Source organism: Toxorhynchites rutilus, chromosome 2 (assembly GCF_029784135.1).
Source record: "Toxorhynchites rutilus septentrionalis strain SRP chromosome 2, ASM2978413v1, whole genome shotgun sequence".
Taxonomy (NCBI): Eukaryota; Metazoa; Arthropoda; class Insecta; order Diptera; family Culicidae; genus Toxorhynchites; species Toxorhynchites rutilus.
In genome coordinates this window covers 110,488,096-110,509,466 of record NC_073745.1, presented here as the reverse complement: position 1 = coordinate 110,509,466, position 21,371 = coordinate 110,488,096, and the positions used below count along the sequence as shown (strand labels likewise).

Sequence of the window (21,371 nt, the reverse complement as noted above, 5' to 3'; positions counted from 1 at the left end):
GTTGTCCCGACGCGCCATTTTTCCAAGCGGTTGTCCCAACACGCCTATTTTTCAAGCGGTAATTCCAACACGCAGTACTTCTGGTGGTTGTCCCGACGCGCCATTTATTTTCACAGACGGTTGTCCCAACACGCCATATTTTTAGAATTTCTTTTCTCTATGTCGGGTGATTTCACTGCATATTTAAATATCCGGCAGGATCGCCAATGTGAAGCATTCATATATTTACTGTACAAGTTCCTCAATGTAGTCGGTATAAACCTACAGTGAAATCTCCCGACACAGGGAATAAATATTGAGTATGACTTCCCGCTCTAAACTGTTTTCGAGCGGTTATCGGTCCGATGTCGACCGAGCGCCATAAAGTGCTACAAAAGTGCCGGAATCTAATCCCGCTTTGCCCCCCGCAAGCAGCACTGCCTATAGTTTCAGCTATAAATGAACTCGATACATCAACTGAGCGAAACGGCATCACTGCAAGTATTGTTTTTTCTCTTTCTCTCCGAACTTTCATTTAAAACAAAACAGAAAATGTATCGAGAATCAGATGTCGTAAGTACGAGAAGTTTTTCAATTAGGTTACGATTTATTGTTTTATATTATATTTTTTCAGTTTGTTCACATGGTTTCACCAGATTGGGCCGCCTACATGATGCAGAATTCATTTGCCGTGCAGCAAATAAGACAGCAACACCAAGCAATTGGTCGGTATACATACCTCCTCCGATTTGGAATCCTGATGGAGCTGGAGTATCTGGGATGGTTATGCTATCACCTATCACCTTCAGGGGTTAGGAATATTTCAATGTATATAGTTTTCTTCGATATTTGCTGTGAATACAATTTTCATTTCAGTGAGGCCACAGTACTTCAATTAAGTAGTTGTTGGTTCACACTCGAACGTTTCGTGGTCTTCGGATGGGACACATGCTTCCGCATACAAATGGTTTCACCAGAGTGGACTACCCACACGATGCAGAATCCATTGCCGTGCAGTAAGTAACAGCAGCATCCAGCAGTTGGTGGCCACCCACTCCTGCCCCTCGCCACGCTGTAAAAAAACAATATCTGAGCACATCCGTAAAATTATACGCAATCATCGTGATACGACGAGAAATACCGTCACGATAGCAAGTATATAGTGCGGTAAAATATGAATTGAAACAGATATAATTTAATCAATTAATGTTTTGTTTCAGTGAAGCAGTATGCAATATGCAATATGCTAAAAAAGATCATAGAAAATCATATACATACAATATCATATACAATTAAATGTAATGTGTAATATATTTGTTTATATTTATAAAGAAATAAATAATTCCCATCAACGGTCTATTTTTTGTCATCACTTTTTATTCTCATTATCATGAAAAACAAAATAAAACCATAATAGAGTCGAGTAGTTTTTCGGTCGGTCGACGCGGTGCCAGATTGGCACAGTGTTGGCCCGTAACTGGTTGCCAAATACGAAAGATAGGTCGACAAAATCATTGCAAAATGGCACGATATCAGTATCGTTGTCGACACCATTTGTTGGGACCAACCTGACACAACAAAGTAGACTGGGTTACCGGGTCGACAGTTGTCTGTTGTGAGAGGAAATGATGCCCAATGTGTGGCTAACTAGTGTTGCCAGTATATAATATCAACATCACTGTTATACTGTCAACTGCGAGGGATAGGACGTTGTGTCTTTCACGCACCTCACACCCCCTACCATTCATCCCACGGCACGGGTCGCTTCACACCTTGGTTTAGGGGGTTTATCCATTACTTCCTTTCCATAATAACCATGGATAACAGCTATTACAACCATCCTCCTTTTCTGGGGCTTTGGACCCACTGCTCTGGTTTCTCAATAATTTCAGGTTCTTATTCGGACATGCTATTATTGAGATCCGTCATTCGCAGGCGGAGTTTAGCCACCTTTCCCTGACCGAGAAAAATATATAAAATGGGAAAGTACAGTCAGATAAACCTCCAATAAACAATGTAAAAAAACTGAAATCCCTCAGCCCATCCGATTCCCTGAGAACATTAACACGCTTGTCGCCCCGTCAGCCAGATATGGGTGACACTTTCCTCGTTCAAATTGAATAGGATTTTTTAAATGAATTTGATAGAAGGCACCTAAGTGTAACTATATGATATGTAGGAAAATAATAAAATTATAAGCATATTATTATAATGTTTATACTATACTTTTTATCAATTTATAGTACGGATGGTTTGTACTGCAGTATTTTGCGAAACCCATATACTATGACTTTAGCATGTGTTATTGTTATCAAATCGTCTTCAAATTTAAAAAAAATATTGTTAGATCATGTAAACTAAGTTTGATCTTCATTCAATAGTTTATCCGTAAGTTGGGCCCCGCAAGGAACTCAGGAACGTTGCGTTGGGCGACGAACGTGTTAAAGCAGTTATAGCTGCAATACCGCAAACCCCACATACCTCTGTCTATGTTCCGATGAAAAAAAGTAACTCTCACTATAACCACTGAAATATAAATATTTTTCAAGAATATTTTTATTGATAGAATTGATATGCTATAAAAATGCTATTCTGAATTCTTTACATTTATTAATGTTTTTGCAAAAAAAAAAGTTTTTGCAGATACTCTAGTTTTTTTATTCTTATATTCTTCAATTATACCGATCATGTTTCATCTTGATAACGGAAGCTGCGGTCGACGGGGCCAAGGTGAACGCCTCGTAATCAGATATCAAAAAGTTGTACTCTCCAAACAAATTACCAAAAGTTGCATTCAGGCCATCATAGGAATGCGGAAAGTTTGAATATGACTCCATGTTCACATTACAATTGTTCGAAATCAACAAATCCGCACCGGCTCCGAAAATAGGACCACAGCTGTAAAAAAAATTAGAAAAAAAGTGTTTCTGATTCACTGAAAACTATGCAGAACAACTCACTCAGGGTGATAACAAATAGCATAAGGTTTCTTAATAATATCAAATTTAGTCGGAGGTTCGTTATTATAATTGAGTGCGAAAAGGAAAGCTTTCTCTGAGTGAAGGTATCCACCCTTCCGGTTTGTCTTCGCGAATGCTACATCTGTGAATCCTCCGCTTATGGCGCCTTGAGAACCCTGTCGGAAGAAATTTCATTCAAAGAACAACTATATTTTTTTAAATATTGAACAAAGATACCAATGCAACTATAAAAAGTGGTGCAACTCCATCGCAGTACCGATGGAAGGCAGACGCTGAAAACCCATTGGTCGATGCTCGATAGACCAACCTCCAGATCTGTTTTGGTGCTCCATACCATCCGTTTAAAATTCCTTGCATGTGGATCTTATCATTTTTCAAAATGCTCGAACCGTGAAACAAGTTGAGCATAAGCCGCGGTTGAAGTCGTTTGTCATTCTCGGCCAACGGTCCAGCGGGAATGGGCACTGCCGCGGCCGGAACTTTATTCGAATGAAGAGCGGCCCGTCGATAGCGTTCCAGGGATAGCTCGATAGGCACGGCTCCGGTTGGCTCAACTTCTTCCGCAAACACTTGGCTGTCTATGAGAAACAGTCGAACGTGGGAAATGACCGGGGCGAGATGTTGGCACACGCGTTGACGTTCCTCCTCTGTCCAGTGGGCTGTCGGTTGGGTAACACCAGCTTGATTTTTGGCCCAAGCTAGTACACAACGCCAGACATCCTCTTCCTCTAGTCCCAGCTGGAAAGTGTATGGTGGAAAAGTGACCGAAACATTCTCAATTGTTATACTTACATTATCGAATGATATTACTTGAATCAAACCTTCTTTGGTTAGATTCAAGAACGCATTGGTCTTCACACATTCAGAAGCATTCTCGGCGATGTATGTAATGCATTTCGTCAGAAATGGAGCAGCTAATTTCGCGCCTAAAATAGAACGTAAGGTTGCGATCATTCACTGGTCGATATATAATTGGAAGTAAACACAGAGAGAATAATCAAAACACGTTCCTAGATCAATTCACTTCGTTTTATTCTTAATTTACAATACTTTACAGTATATTCGTATTTCTCACACTCTCACGAAAATAGTTGAATAAAGTTCACTCATAATTAGAATTAATGTTTTCGCAGGTCTCAATTCTAAGTTTCTCAATTTGCAACATTTTGGATGAGTGTTATATTGTCTCCCTTCAACATTACACGGCCCAATTGACGACGGTTTTGTTTCTTCGTGTTGAATTCCTCAGCTTCGTCCAGAACCAAATTCATGTACTCGTCAAAACCAACTAAAACAATTGAAAAAAAAACAAATTCGCAAATTAGACTTCCGCTGATTGAGGTTAGAAAATAATGCCGCAAATGCTCAGCAAATCACAATACTAACCGATGTGTCCTTCTATCCGGAGATGGGTGTTCTCGTACAACCAAACCTGAACTCGAGATCGATTCTGGAGGTAGCGGAAAATAAGGTTGATGGGTTGAACCATCACCTTTTGCACTTTCGAGCCTTTGAAGGACATTTTAGTAGGTATTCCGAGCAAATTTGTGGAAGAAAAATAGAAACGTTTCGCAAACTCAACCCGACGCGGAATCGAAACACAAACAAGCTAATTTTGACAGTACACTTTTCAAGGGCGGCAGGGATGCCAAATTTCTCATTACTCAATACACTGAAAGAAATTCAAGTTTGTTGTTTCGTTCACGAGGGGTGAACATTCGAATAAAAAAATACAAAGAAAATGCGATACCCATTTCACGCCAAGCGTTCAAAAAATTAAAAAGTTTTTGATATTTCATAATGTTTCATGTCTTCAGAAGGCAACCAAGAGCGTTTAATTTATTAGCTACCAAATACTATCAATTTTATTCAATTTTCAATAACTTTTTGGGCAGTGAATTCGATTTAAAGCCAGTATGTCTGGAAGGGGTTTTCAATTTGATTTCAATAAAAAAAAACAGGAAGTGGGTTATATCTATGGTATAACCGCAAGGGTGACGTAGGACTATCGTTGATTTAGAGATAATTTGTTCGAAGTTGAATCTAAATCCATTCTGAATGAATGAATAAATGAATATTTGGGGGACTTCGAAAACGAGAGCGTTACGTTGGAGGCACAAGGTTTTATGCATCCAATATATGATACGAAAAACCTTGTTCTGAAGAATAATCTTCAGAAGCTAACCTGCTAACTGTACTTGATTGACAAATCACAAACCCAAATGTATTATATGGATATTTTATGGATAGAAAACATTAAAATAAACTCTTTCGCTTGAATGTAATTTTCAATTCCAAGGGGAACTGGCAGATTATTTTCCACCAACGATTAGATATTTCCACATTTTCCTCGATACTGGAAGCCCACCAGTGGTTAATACTAACTCGATAACCACCTGTTAATAGTACTTGATTGAAAAATATTTGGTCACAGTGTTACACGGATAGAAAACATTCAAATAAACTCTTTTACATGAATGTATTTTTGAATTCCCAAAGGAACTGGCAGATTATTTTCCAGCAATGATTAGATCTTTCCGGAACTTTCTCGATGCTGAATGGCATCCTAACGGAAAGAGTTCTGCGCGTGTATGTGTCGATCCTTCGCCGTCCACCTCCTCCAGCACGTTAGGCAACGATGTTGTCTTGTCGATGTCCTCACGAAAAATGAATGTGTCTCACCACCAGAATATCGCCTAAGTATGCTTTTTGTGTGTGATTGAATCGAGAGAAGGTGTGGTTTACGATGGCAATTTGGAAGGCAAACTAGAGGGGAATGAACTCTCTGAGCTCGGAACTTTCGGCGACTGAGCAATAATCGATTGCGGGCGCATACAATATTGGATACGGAAATATCCTACTGATGGGGAAGAATAATCTGCTAACTCGATAACCACCTGTTAATAGCACTTGATTGAAATATATTTGGTCACAGTGTTCCATGGATAGAAAACATTCAATTAAACTCTTTCACATGAATATATTTTGAAAATTCCCAAAGGAACTGGCAGATTATTTTCAGTAACGATTAGATATTTCCACATTTTCCTCGATACTGGAAGCCCACCAGTGGTTAATGCCAACTCGATAACCACCTGTTAATAGCACTTGATTGAAACATATTTGGTCACAGTGTAACATGGATAGAAAACATTCAATTAAACTCTTTCACATGAATATATTTTGAAAATTCCCAAAGGAACTGGCAGATTATTTTCCAGCAATGATTAGATCTTTCCGGAACTTTCTCGATGAACTTTCGGCGACTGAGCAATAATCGATTGCGGGCGCATACAATATTGGATACGGAAATATCCTACTGATGGGGAAGAATAATCTGCTAACTCGATAACCACCTGTTAATAGCACTTGATTGATATATATTTGATCACAGTGTTAACAGTTAGGAACTGGCAGATTATTTTCCAGCAATGATTAGATCTTTCCGGAACTTTCTCGATGCTGAATGGCATCCTAACGGAAAGAGTTCTGCGCGTGTATGTGTCGATCCTTCGCCGTCCACCTCCTCCAGCACGTTAGGCAACGATGTTGTCTTGTCGATGTCCTCACGAAAAATGAATGTGTCTCACCACCAGAATATCGCTTAAGTATGCTTTTCGTGTGTGATTGAATCGAGAGAAGGTGTGGTTTACGATGGCAATTTGGAAGGCAAACTAGAGGGGAATGAACTCTCTGAGCTCGGAACTTTCGGCGACTGAGCAATAATCGATTGCGGGCGCATACAATATTGGATACGGAAATATCCTACTGATGGGGAAGAATAATCTGCTAACTCGATAACCACCTGTTAATAGCACTTGATTGAAATATATTTGGTCACAGTGTTACATGGATAGAAAACATTCAATTAAACTCTTTCACATGAATATATTTTGAAAATTCCCAGAGGAACTGGCAGATTATTTACAGTAACGATTAGATATTTCCACATTTTCCTCGATACTGGAAGCCCACCAGTGGTTAATGCCAACTCGATAACCACCTGTTAATAGCCGCGCGTGTATGTGTGTGTAGCGATGTCTTCCCAGGGAACCGTTTGTGGCATCACTCTCGTCCTGATAGATTCCCTTCTGGCCTAGGGTGCACAAACAGGCTCTTGGTGACACCGTTCATCCGCGCTTTCATGATAAATAAAGAGCTTCACCGCAACAGCGACAACATGCTCCAATCGCTGTTCAATTAGAACTGAGTGGATTTCCGAGCGCCGCTCGCTTTTATACCGATTGATGATTTCAATAGCCTGTTTTGAAAGCAATTTTAAGACTATTGAAACAAGTTTTTGGATCAAACAGTAACAAGTGTATAACGCGTAGACATTTTATCTTTCGAATGAAGTGTTTATCATACCATTTCGTTCAGTTGTTTAGGAGCTATTAACGCTCAAAATCTCGGTCTCCGGCGTAACGCTTTCGTTTTCGAAACTTTGATTTTACACCCCGGTATAGAAATGAAAGATGTAGTCCTACGTCAAAACCAATAAAATACAAAAATATGTGAACTTTTCTACTGTACTACGTAATTAAAAGAACACACATTGTGATGAAGGGAAGAAATCATTTGATTGAGCCCCCTACAGAAAAATAACAGGAGGGGAAATTGAGTGTTCGAAAAATCAAACGTTGCTCATATTGCACATTGTTTTCTGCTGATCTCCACAGTGCATTACAGTTTGTTTACTTTGGGAGACGAAAGGTTTTGACGTAGGACTACGTCTAACCGGAAGATATAGGTGGTGAAATGGAAATCTAGGCACTGAACAAGTAGGAAAAAATGCAAGATTTGGAACGCTTATAACTCGAGCATTTCTCAATAGATCGCAAAGGTTTTTGCATCAATTGATAGGAAATATATCTACGCATCTATCATAACGGATAACATTTCATTTTTCTTGAGATAAATAATTGAATAATTGTGAAATATCAAGCATTGTCAAAATGCACTATGTGCCCATTTTTGATTGGTCCATTTTGTGCTCCTCAAATCGTACCAACCAAAACGGGCAACCAGAGCAGCAGCGAAATAGAATGAAGCACGATTGGAAAGGAAAAAGAAAAAAATGAACGAAACATTGGTCGCAGTCTCACACATGCGTAATTCTCGAGCCAGCCAGTCAGCTTAAAAATCCCCGCTCCGCTGCCGTAACGATCATTCTCATTCAAACCGTACACCACATCGGTTCGCATCACAACACATCAACAAACCAACCCAAGCAGCCATGTTTGGACATGGTAAAGGAGGAAAAGTGAAGGGAAAGGCAAAATCCCGCTCGAACCGTGTTGATCTGGAGTTCCCCGCAAGGGTAGCTAGGCCGAGCGCGTTAGTACCAGTGCACCAGTCCACCTAGCCGGCGTTATATAGTTTCGGCCGCCGAAGTGATCAAGTTAGCTGGCAAAGCTGCTCGCGACGATAAGAAAACCCGCATTCGGAACAGAACACATTCGGTTCGGTGGACATCAAGACAACAGGCAGTTGCAGCGAGTGGCGAGTGGCAAACGCAATCGCAAAACGGCATCAGGTAGCAGAAGAAAAAAGTTTGTTCTTTATACAAACTGCTTTGGTGGCCAATCCAGAACAAGGCGGCATCGAGGGCGTTCGAAATGGGTTTTTTCAAAACCACGAGTACTAAGTTTTCTAAGTTGGAACCATTCCATAAAACAAGGCGCTTTTCAGGGCCATTAAACCTTCCAAAAAGAGTTTAGGAAATACAGTTCAATGCTTTCTAAAACATTATCCAAAATAATAATAAAACATAAATTGATTTTTTCATCATTTGTTTGCCAGGATCTGATGAGTATGTGAATTTGGCAGTTGTTCTGAGCTTATTGATAGTTGGGGACTTTCCTGATTATTCAATTCTCACCAATTCTTAAATTGTTTCCAGATTGAAAGTACAGTAATTTACAATTAGTTCGACATTTAGCTAATTGGACGGACATGTAATGCGACTTATTTAGTTGGACATTTTTGTAAACATAGAGATCCAAATTATGACCCCACATTGAAAGTCGACACTGTACCACTGTCATCGCAAATGTTTAATTACAGGTTAAAATCGCCTCCAATGCGACATTGAGTGGCGCTTCGGCACGTCGCATTGAATGTAATTTACTGTACAACATGTCACAAAGCTGGATGGGAAGAAATTTTCCAACTGTGAAAGCGAGTGGCAACAAATCGCTAAACAGGAAGGTTTAGCCGAACAAAATGGGAATATCAAGTGATAACAAAACAATAAACTCTTTAGATTGAAGATAATTTTGTGATCCTGAAAAGGACCCTTTTTAGCCTGCATGTGAATCCAACGAGCGAACAAATCGTAATGAATGTATTTTTTTGCCATCGCTCCCTTTTAACGCTCATTCGTTCGTCTCGTTGGACTCGCCCCTCTGGCTGAGTCTGCCGATTTGTCTCTATCCTGTGAGTGTGTACCGCTAGAGTATAAAACACGCGGACCCCAAAAAAAGATCTTATTTTCTTTCAAACCGTAAACCCGTGTGGTTGTACGGCATCGGCATCGTGGACGTAATAAAGGAGGACAAGTTAAGGGAAAGGCAAAGTCTCACTCGAACCGTGCAGGTCTCCAGTTCCCTGTTGGTCGCATTCACTGATTGCTCCGCAAGGGTAACTAGGCCGAACGGATTGGTGCCGGAGCACCAGTATACCTAACAGCGATTATAGAGTTTCGGCCGTCGGAGTGCTCGAGTTGGCTTGCAAAGCTGCTCACGACAATCAGAAAACCCGCATCAAGAACAGAGCAGCTTCGGTTCGGCGCTCATCAAGGCAACAAATAGTTTCAGTGAGTGGCAAAGTGTTTCTCCGGCACGTCACATTAAATGTAATTTACTGAACAACATGTCACAAGCTGGATGGGAAGAAATTTTCCAACTGTGAAAGCTGTGGCGAGTGGCAAACGTACAGGAAGCTGTGGCGAGTAGCTAAACAGGAATATCGAGTGATAACAAAAACACAACACCAAAGGTTCTTTTCAGAACCATCATCATATTCATAAAGAGTAAACAGTAAACTAATCCATTTTTCAGGTAGATAGGTAGGTATTCACGTAGGAGAAGAAAATAAAACAATATATTTAAAATATATATTTAACAAAAGCTGTCCCCTTTGTATAGTCCTACGTCACTCCGGTTATGTCCCCGACATTACCCATCCGTCTTTTTTCAGTTTATTTCAACATTTTCACTTGTGAATGTTTGTTAGTATCAATTAATTAAGCAAATATTATTGAAAAGTTACATTTCTCTCCGTAATAACCATAGGCGATGGTAGTCCGTAGTATTTCGTGTGTAGGGGAGTTGGAGGAAATCATCAGTACGTGGAACGATGATTCTAATGAGATTGCTGATGTGAATATTCTTCAGCCGGATCAGGTGGGCGATCTAATCGATGAAGAAAACCTGATTGATGATTGATTATTCATTGTCATTATTTGACTGTATAATAACCTCTCAACCCTCAATGCCATTGTTTTTTTCGCAGCGTATTTATACATTGAAAATTTTGGAAAATGTTCTATTTTTCTGGAAATCAAAGAGGCTGTAAGTATTCTGTCTGCCTACTCTAGATATCCGTTCGTCTCGGTCTCGACTGTGTCCTACTGCTCCTTTAATCTACTCGTTGTCTCCGTTCTCCTAATCACGAATGTTCAATCTTCTCTCCAGATGTCATTCCACGACATGGATCAACTCTATTTCTTTTCAATCCTGTTGTTACGTTATTCTTTTCACTACAATCATTCACGGTTCCTTATTTAAGCTTGACTCCGGCACTGATACTTTTTCATTCTCACTTTTTTCACCGAGTTCCTCTGGATCAGAAAAAACCTTCAAATGCGCAGCACTTCTGTTGTATACCTTTCCAGATAAACTTGAGTGAATGGTTACATCAACATCTTAACAACGATGAACTCCTCTGGCGAAAACTCTGAACTAAGCTTGTTCTTCTTTCACATCCGCTTTGCTAAAACTATATATCCGACCTCTATGCTGCTGGATCTTGCTCGTCGCCGGTTATCGGCATAATTCTTCCTCTTTTCTCTTCCACACAGAAGGCAACTTTGACTATGGTGACCAAACATTAATTCTGATGGTGCTCTACCTGTAGTTCGAAGCTCCTTCCGCCAATCCTGGCCGAGACCCTGCACTGTCCATAGCCGCTTCATTATAAATCAGTATTGCCGATCTACATCGCCATTCATTTGTGGCCAGTAAGGTATTGCATATTCAATTGAATGTCGTATTACTCACAAAATGTTCGGAATTTCTCAGGCGATAGCTGCGGACCGTTGTTTTCATTTCGACGACCTCTTTGTATCGACTGTAATAGTCGAAGCATTCTAGCAGATTTTCACCCTCAGGAAGAGGTCCCAAAAAGTCGATTGCTAATTGTTACCATGGGTGAGCGTCGAAACCAACGAGCATCCGCGACTGGTTTCACATATTGTTCCACCGGGGAATCCATCTTAGGCCACTAGACATTCACGCGCAAGTGTTCTTCCATGATACGAGATCCTGGATGACCCTCATGAGGAAGCGCCCGCACTCTTTGCTGGAGGTTTTGTGGCACCGCAATCCGATCTACTCGCAACAAAACTCCATCCACAAGACATAACTCAGCGAACATAATCCTTTACGATATTGGCACTTCTTCTCTAACTCCAAGGCTTCTGTAATTCGAGTCATCAGCATCTGTTCTGCTAACGTCCTGAATATCCTGTCACTTCAGGGCGACTGTGGACGTTGCAGTCCTTAAGCATCAAAAGCCCTAGGTAAACGTAACAACACATCAGCAATATTCGACGAGTCTGGCAACATTGTACACCCAAACTAGCGTTGTCAGAAAGCGTTTCATTTTCGGCAGAAACCATGCCATTTCGTGCCTGGGGCAAATGGGCAAATAAAATCATCTGTTCCCCAACGCTTTAAAATGTTTGTATGTATGGCGGCAGACATCTCTTTCTTTTTCCTTTTTTCATCTTTTTTGGGATTGCATAAAAAAAAGTCCAAACGACGTCAACGGGGATTGAACCAAGGCCGGCTGTAATTCATGGCTGTTTTACACGCTTATTTGTCTTTTGTTTCGCTCGCTCGTATTAATCTTATATTGCTGTACCATATATATTATACAAATACTTTACAGTATTTGAGAGTCATGACATTTTCCGTTATGTTTAGGCTCATTTAATGTAATAAACCGGGATGACAAAGCATGAGCTAAATATCAATTTTGGGTGTAGGGGAAGCTTTATAATCGCAGCACCAATCTCTCTATGCAATGCATGGTCGCGATGGTGACAGAAACGTCAATGCTTTACAGTCGGTAATCAGATTAAATTCTCTACCGAACAGGTAAATTTGAAAACGTTCCACGATCCACAAATATGAGATCCCCGCAAATGCGGATCTTTTCATTTGCTTTATTGGCGATCACCAAGGTAGAGAAACACGAAGCCTGTGAACCCTAGCGAATAATTCATCTAGTTATTCGTAAACTGCAATTTCAAGAGCAATAGGAATTCTACGTACTGGCTGCTTCGATCGGTGCCATTTCTGAGTTCATCTTGATGTGAACTTGAACGTTCGAAATCTTCGAAAAGGGTCTTATTTTGACTTTTCCGTCTTCAGCAATATGATCGACTTCCAAGCCAATTTTCAAGATTCTAAGTAACATTTTAGACCCTAACACACACACACACACACACACTAACTGGACACTTAAGGATTCACCGGTCTTCCAGCCACGGTGCCAATATCCCACTGAATTCACATAAGGCTCTGTTCCACTAAATTCTCATCACACCAGGCACCCTAGCCATGGTTATCATTCTAGACCCTTGCACACTAGAATTTAAATTTTACACCGGGCCCCCTTGCCACGGTTAATCATTCTAGGCCCTCACACACTGGAATGTCGATTATAAACCGGGACCCCTAGCCACGATTATTACTCTAGGCCGTCACACACTAGAATGTCGTATAATCGACCGGGTCCCTTAGCCACGGTCATCATTCTTGGCCCTCACACACTAGTCGGTCCCAGTTCCCAAAATTATTTATTGTGTAATAGTCAGAAAATCGATTAGAAAGTAGTCAAACTTTGTAAAACGTCCGAAAACAGACCCAGTATATTTTTTTCTTATTTTGGAACTGTGAGTCTCAGTCAGTCAGCGCTTTCCTACCAAAAAGCTCAACGTCGACACCTAGAGACTGACGCTGTCCAAGTGGGGACAGCAGCCCACCCATCGTGGTGTCTACAAAGTGTTGATTTCCTTGAAGATAATCTGGGAATCGAAAAGAATCCCTAGTTGAGAAAATGTGCGAGGACAGAGATTGTAGTAAAAATCGAAAAAATATGAATCAGCATAATGCGGTACAAGAAGTGACGTTCGAAAATGAACATATCGTAGTGAAAAAATGTGGGAAACTATTAGTATAGTTGAGCCAAGTAAAACCATCCGCCTGTAGTAGTGATCTCCAAAGAAGCAAATTCTGGTAATGGATCGTTTGTTTCGGATCGATCGAACAATAAGGATATGCTGTCGAGCATATACAGCAAAGTGGAAAGCATGTTGAAGGAAAATGATTCCCGCACGGAGTCGGTTGGAGAAGCTCATTTGGTTGAGCCATCGTTGTCTGCTGAGAAGTTTGATTCACGCTCGATATTTTCGCTGGACTGTGGTCCCGAGATGTCTATCTACATCGGATCGAATGTGGTAAATTATCCGTTGGTCAAAGGAGGAAGACAGAAACGTATTATACGAAGAAATTAAAAAAAAAAGAAAAATAATTTTGATTTGGCTGTAAAAGCTCAACAATGTTGATCGATAAGGCGTTTTGGGAAATTTTTGGAGACATGATCATTTTGTTTTTCATTTGGAATTGCGAAATTACAGAATTGAAGGAATTAATTTTGTTTTGATTACAACCGGAAATTAGGAACAGTACTTAAAATAATATTTCAAGTCGAGCTCATTTGCAGGAAGTGCAAAGCTATACATTATTTAGCTTTGGTTATCAGGCAGCAACAACTTTTTTGATGGTAGATTACTGATTTGTAGAATCGCCAACAGTTGACATACAATATAAAAATCGAACATATACAGATATACACATACATATAATTCTATCAATTTTCCAAAAACATTACACAATGAAATATTAGGATATATATTCAGAAATTGAAGCCACTCAAGAACACATTTTAATACAATTATAACCATTTATATATAAAAAAATTGCGTTATACAATTTATAACATTAAAAAAATTTAAATAATATATCAGTTATAACTAGCTGTATGAACCAATTTTAGGGAAACTCTTCTAGTTTCCCCTAAAACTCATTGAGTAGGGGGAGATGAAGCGCCCTTATTAGTTCCGCTTATGTCGAACCAGCCCCACTTTAGTTTTTGTTTATTCGCCAAATTTCCGAAGGGAAAGTTCAACATAGCGGTTTGATTATACAACAGGGGTTCGCGCAGAGTCAGAACCACGAAAACGCGTGCGTAAGATTCTAGCACGATCCAAAATTCAGTTAGTAAATAAGAAATTGTAATTGTAAACATAAGATGAAATAAAAAGTACTAAGCCAGTCGGGCCAGGGGGCAGTATGATTAGCATGCTGGATAAAATTATACCGCGTTGTCTTTTTACTGACTGGTGGCAAAACCAGCGCAACGCCTATAAATATACAATAGCTATATCACAGAGGCGCGCGCAGTCCAGAGAATACAAATTACGATTTTTCGCGTGAGTATAGAAGTGTTAATCGATAAATTATGAAATTATGAATAAAGCATAAAATGTTTTACAGATTAATTCGCCAACCTGGCAACTCCTTTTATGGCAGTTATATTAATGACTACATATCGTGTGTATTGGCTAAGATTATATCAACATGTTCCTCAAAATCCATCTTTCGGATTTGTACTATACAAATACAGTTGAATGATATTCACAGCCATACAAGGAAATAATCTGTTACTGGAAAACAGCGTTATTCTTCCGGATATACTGAATACAAATTGAAATTATTTAAAATAAATTTAGGTAATCCATTATAGGGTTATTCCCTTGTTTATACTCAAATTTTATATGGTCACCGTTGTGAACCTTTGCAACGTTTTATGATTCATTCTTATATGAACATATTCTGCCCCGCTCTAGCTGCGACATCTATGAATGACTAGCAACTTGTAGGTGATGGATTCAATATACAGAAACATTGCAATTTTGTAAACACCCAATCTGAGAGTGATCTGATGAAGTTAAAATTGTGAAGTAAGTAAGAAAGTGTGTAAAATAGCTTCATTGTGAATTTGAAAAAAAAATTAGTGGCAATATTTCTTTCGAGATTTCGAATATTTTTCTGCTGGACACATAGATTTTCAAAATTGCGCAGGGGGAAAATAAGTAAAAATGTATTCTAATAAAAAAATATGGTTCACCATTGAAACGTTGAGGCATGGAAGCTCTATTAGGCGTCATGCACAAATTACGTAACGCGATAAGGGGGCGGGGGAGGGGGGTCGAGGTTGCGTTACTTTCTGTGTATTAGAGATAGGAAATTGCGTTACGTAGGGGGGGGGGAGGTGTCAAAAATCCGGATTTTTAGCGTTACGTAATTTGTGCACGACGCCTTAGTTGTACTGTTTATCATTTGCTGTTTTGAAAACAATAACTAGTTGTCGACATCACACAGAAAAAAAATTAAAACACGTCAGTTAAAATCTGCGTATTGTCATATAATACCAACCGACGGTTAAGTCACAATCATATATTATGAGATTTTATAAATATAACTAACCTGAGGCTTTCTCCTGTATTTCCATTACTGCCGCGAGGAATGTGCAAGCATTGGCGACTGACATTGTAGTTTTGATATGTTCTTCACATGCGATTTTCAGTTCTTCCACACCCAGATCTTGGGCCAAAGTCATCATCTCAAATACCTTAGAATCCTGCAGCATTATCTAGAATGATTGATGCCATTTCTTTCATTATGTTCTTAACTCCGTTGAAGCATTGATATCTTACCTTTGCTGTGTAAACGTAGAGTATGAATTGGCGAAAAATTTCTGGTTCAATGTGGGGTAGTCGCACCGGTGTTGGCGTTCCCGGAGCGGATGGAAGGACTGAACAGCCTGGTATTCGACAGATTTCACCTCGTTTCGCCATTTGAAATGATTTGCATCTAGAATGTTGAATCATATGTCATATTATGCGATCACATTCTTTTCGTGATTTATTTAATGTATATGTATCTATCCTTAAGCGTAGGAGAAATCAGGGAAAAGTCAACACTCTCTGATTTTTCCAGATTAGCTATTTTCCGTAAATTTTTTGCTTTGTGCTTAAAAGAGGTTCTGTAACGATCTGAAGTCAAAGAAACAGGGGGCGTGGGGGGGGGGTTTTTTAAAAATAAGTGTGGAAATACTTAGGGTGTTTGTTTTACCCTAAATTCACCTTCTGAAATTATGGTACAAAAAGTCGGTGATCAAGGCCCCATGGCGGTCACCATTAACTTCCAACGAACTGAGTTTCGAAATGAGCAATGATTTGTTGTACCTTCAATTAAGAATAGAATAAATGATTTTTTTTTCTCAAAAACGTAAACCTTATATAAATAATAACAAAATAATTAAATAGGTACTACAAAAATCACTTCTCTGAACAGATCTTCAAAATACACAAATTATCAACATTATCTTTATGATCTCTCACCTCGCCATTAAAATAATCCGATGAGCGTATATCCGTTCTTCGCCCGCACCTAGTATGAAAACGACATCTGCCGTGTCCTGATCCTCGGACAGTTTCTGCAGGTCATCCAGCAGTTGCGGCAATCCAGCCAGCACCTTGTCACAGATCACAGACTGCGCACGGCTTCCCATCGTCTCGGAGTCACTGTGATAGCTTATTTCGTATTTCATTCAAACCACTTTGCTTCGAGTGCCTTCGGAAAAAGAAAATCGCCGGAAACTCAAATTTATCTGCAACAGCTGCGAACGGGTGCAAAACAAAAGCTCGACGCTCTTTGATGTTCATTCACGAGATCTTCTAAAATAGTAAACAAACAACTGCCTCTGGAGAGCGAGAGTCACGTTTCAATGTTTTGATTTGGGCTTACGCAAAACACGCAAACCGATAACGGAACATAAACAACATGTGCTTTCTTGCCACTACCACAGATATCGCACTGATCATTAGGTAATGTTGGTGGCAGAGGTAACCAACTCTCCTCACCAACACCATTCGGGATAAAAAGCAACAAAACTAATGATCTCCAGCTCATGGAAGATAAAATTTTGGTCGGAGAAAATCATGAAAAATGGGAACCAGTGCACATTTTTTTCCACAATACCACAATTTTCACGCACATCAAGTTACACGCTTTCGTTTGACGTTATTTTGAAATGTTCTCGTTTGGTTTTACACAACGATTTGGCGCAATAACTGAAGAGCTGAACCCCTTTCCGAGTGATTTAAGTGACTCTCAAGAATGAAACCCGGCGACAACAGCAGCACAATCACCTCTTCTCGTGTATGCTTTGAGATTCCTTGCTTCTGCCTTCGCGCATACACAGGTATAACCGAACCTGGCGCTGTATCATTTCTTCAGTTTTATGTTTTGATCCGTAGATTTAATGGAGTTGGAAACCGGTGTCGTTTCCAGAAATGATGAGGAAAATGAAGCACCAAAAATGAATTACTCTATTGCGATACCTTTATTTTATGCGGTCGAAATTGATTGTGTGTAGGCCACAGAAGCGAACAGATCAAATGCTGCATGAGAGTCCATTTTTTTAAATTCCAGAAATCATTTGATACGATTCAGCGTGACTTGACAACGTTTCGATTCATTTCCCTAACGTATTTGAATGTTTTCGTGTATAAATCGAACGGTTTCCAAAAACTAAACGGAATCATTGTAAAATGGAGAAAACTTCCTACAAGAACCATCTATTGAATGGTATTTTAAAATTGAACTTCTTTGATAACTTCTGACTTTTTGCGATTTTCGACTTCTGAACATTAATGTTGTTTATTCGGATACAATCCAAGCCAAACGGATGCATTTTGTTTTAATATACATAGAGGAAGGGTGGCAAAGACGGACACCTTAAGTAAAAATTGTTTTTTTTCGTGAAATTCACAATAAATATATAGCACACAAATTGATAGTCTAAGTTTATTTATAAAATATTGTTTTAAGGTTGAAATTTTGCAAAATGAATGCGTCCGACATCTTTGAAAAAATAAGAATGAGTAGGGAAAGACGGAAATTTGGAGGGAATGATGAACACTAACTGAAAAGTTATACAGGCGAACCTTTTTTTTTGTACGAGGGATAGGGACCGCACAAAAGAGTCGCATGAAAAAAAATCCGTGCAAAACTTCACCAGCAGCTTTAAAAAATCATGTTCAGTGCGTTAGATAGGGACCGCATAAAAAAAGTTTCCCCCAAGAAAATAACTCAAATCCACGCCATTCACCGTTCAATTTCCTTTTGTTTCCCTGCCTCGCGATGGGACATTTTGCCTTTTCGGTTGCGCGTGGCTGTTTTGTGCTTTAAGCTGCATGTCGAAACGTGTTGCTGTTAGAAATCATGTCATGCAAAAACTTAGAAAAACTTAGAGCATTTGATGAGAGGAGGGGTATGATTTCAGAAGTGGATAATTGAGACGCAAATATGCTTCTTCCGCACTGAAATGCATATAAACCATCTAAAAAAACTAAATGGACGATAACTTCGACAAATATGCTTCTTTTCATACACCGCACAAAAAAAATCGCACAAAAAAAACCGCACAAGAACAGATTTTACTGAATTTTGAAATTCGCTTCGCCTAAAAACCGCATATCCAGCCATCTGAGTTGGTTTATTCCAGACATCTGAGCCATCTGAGTTGGTTTATTGAACGAATGCTTCAGTCCGTTTTCTTCGCCAGTTTGAAAGCTAATTTTCTGATTTTCGTCATGGACTTCCCATAGAATCTAGGTGGAGGAGATGTTGCACTAGCTCTTGCTTCTACTGCTGACTGAAAACTGTGGAAAGTGTTCCCAGCTGTGGAGAATTTTTTTTTGAATTTTTGGAGGTGCCGTATGAGTGATGTTCTTGGAATGTTGGAATTCAACGCAGCTGTGTTCACGGAGGACCCTTTTTTAACAGATTTTACAGCCTCTTCCATCTGATAGTTCGTCCACAACTTCCGGTTGCTCTTGCAAACGCAGTTAGTGGGCAACTGTTAAGATAAAGAAGGAGGAGATAATCAATTTGTTTTCAAAACAAAATGTTCGTATTATGTTCGTTCGTAGATGAGTTCGGTCGTTGGTTACACACGATTATCCCTAAGGTCTCGACGAGTGCTTGGTTTAAGGGATTGAATGTAGGTCGTGATTCAATTCGCGTGATATCTCAGCTCATGTCCAATCACTACAACCTAAACGCGCATCTCTATCGCATTGGGCTCGCAGCAAACAATCTTTGTGATTGTGGCGATGGCTACCACGACATCGAGCATGTTGTCTGGTCGTGTATCCGGTTCCATGCTGCGCTCTCAGCTCTCTAGAGCACTGAGAGCACAAGGCAGACAATCGGATATCCCCGTCCGGGATATCTTAGGTAGCCGTGATCCTGATCTTCTGCTTCATCTATACCTGTTCCTCAGAAACGCCGATGTCAACGTTTAATGATGTTTCCTTCGTTGTGTCCCTGTTTCATATCCCTCCTATCCAATCTATAAACTTTTACTTTGTCGCGGCAATACATACACATACTCTTTACAGATACACGGGCCAAAGGTTGTGCAATCCACTGCTGATTCAACAAGAGCCAAAGGTTGTACCGCTCATGACAACTCTACACGAGCTGATGATTGCGCCGGCTAGTGACCATTCTATCCTGGATTACTCGAGTCGAGAAGACGCACCACGCTAGATACGGGGTACAGGCTAGGGGGCGTTGCTGATTAATGGTCAGCTGCATCCCAACAGGAAGTATCCCGTGTCGGGCACACGTACAGAGCATTGGAGACAGCAACATCCCAATTACGAGAACACTTGTAATACTTAATGTCCGTCTTAAGTGCGATTCACATACAACATCCACGTCACGTTCACGTTCCGTCCCGTCACGTTGCGTCAAGTATTCTTCCAAGCAGTTCTTATGCAAACATTCACATACACCGGCAACGACAACTTCGACTTGCCGTTGCTGGTATATGTGAATGCTCCAAAAGGAATTTCATGGTAGAATAATTGACGCAACATGACATGACGGAACGTGAACGTGACGTGGATGTTGTATGTGAATCGCGCTTCACCCGACTTGATTAGTATTCTTTTTTTCATCATTTTTTTTTGAGTAAAATATGAAAACTCACCGCTAATTCTATAACTTGGAAGAAAAGTGATGGTAAAACACTCACGTAACGAAAAATACCCCAAAAAATTACTATTTTTGTTTTCACAATTTTAACAGAAGGCGTAAACAGTAAGTATCAAAGGTATTGATACACTGTTTTGTCAGTTTGTATATCATGAGAATTTAAAATAAACATGTAATTTATCAATCATACATAGGTGTCCATTATTCCCATCCTGTCCGTCTTTCCCGAAATTTCATTTTCTGGTTTTTTTTCTTTACAAATTGTATACTTCGACTAAATATTCTCTTTTCCTGGAAATGTACATGATGGATGACACTTTTTCTTTCAATAGCAGTTCTAGAAGTTTATATGATCACATCAATAATGCACATAAGATTCTTGTAATTGAACCGATTAATTCATTATGAATCTACAAAACATACATGGTGGGACAGTTATGCCTAAAATATTAACAGTTGACATAATACACCATGAATGCATTCTTAGTGGCAAAACTTTAGAATAACGAATGTATTGAAAAAAAAACAAAAAGTCACAAGAGAGCTATCTTCGAGACACGACCACATAGTTGACGTAGGATTCCGTTAGGCTATCTGTTGCATGCTGATTTTGGATATGTTTGAAGGATTACTTCGTTAAACTCTTTGATAATGATTTAATGGCCCTGAAAATCATCAATGTAATATAAGATAATTTCCAATATCGAACACAATTATCAATTTTTCTCATCAGTAAAAACATGTAACTGTATTATGGAGAAAACATATATGAAATGGAAAAGGTAATTTTCTTTTACAATTTTTACTTTCTGAGTGTTTATTCAACCCATTTCCATTTTCACTTCAAACCGATTTCAAAGCTATTTTTAATTGGACTAACATCACCTAATACGATATGTAGAGCATATGGGATATCACTTTCCTAAGTTTTCTCGACGTATAAACGTTGCTTGGGTGAAAATGAACACAACAAAACAGACAGCATAAA

The 21,371-nt window shown here is 39.5% G+C and overlaps 2 protein-coding genes across 6 annotated transcripts; both read right to left on the bottom strand.

Moving 5' to 3' along the window:
• Window positions 1-2,559: 2,559 nt before the first annotated feature.
• On the bottom strand, window positions 2,560-17,489 carry LOC129767575 (uncharacterized). 5 transcript variants are annotated; one of them, XM_055768613.1, is made up of 8 exons: window positions 17,373-17,489; window positions 16,717-16,994; window positions 16,030-16,186; window positions 15,800-15,965; window positions 3,753-3,886; window positions 3,177-3,698; window positions 2,940-3,115; window positions 2,560-2,877 (listed from the first exon to the last, which is right to left on the bottom strand). In XM_055768613.1, exons 2-8 carry the CDS (start codon window positions 16,923-16,925, stop codon window positions 2,652-2,654), a joined length of 1,590 nt encoding a protein of 529 aa, XP_055624588.1. In that variant the 5' UTR covers window positions 16,926-16,994; window positions 17,373-17,489; the 3' UTR covers window positions 2,560-2,651. The 5 variants fall into 5 exon arrangements, with proteins under 5 accessions (XP_055624588.1, XP_055624590.1, XP_055624587.1 ...); XM_055768615.1 differs by having other exon boundaries at window positions 16,717-16,948; window positions 17,373-17,487; XM_055768612.1 differs by having other exon boundaries at window positions 16,717-17,078; window positions 17,373-17,486.
• On the bottom strand, window positions 3,972-4,581 carry LOC129767576 (probable small nuclear ribonucleoprotein E). The gene is made up of 2 exons (XM_055768617.1): window positions 4,347-4,581; window positions 3,972-4,248 (listed from the first exon to the last, which is right to left on the bottom strand). The coding sequence occupies exons 1-2, from the start codon at window positions 4,480-4,482 to the stop codon at window positions 4,112-4,114; spliced, it is 273 nt and encodes a 90-aa protein (XP_055624592.1). The 5' UTR covers window positions 4,483-4,581; the 3' UTR covers window positions 3,972-4,111.
• Window positions 17,490-21,371: the final 3,882 nt, after the last annotated feature.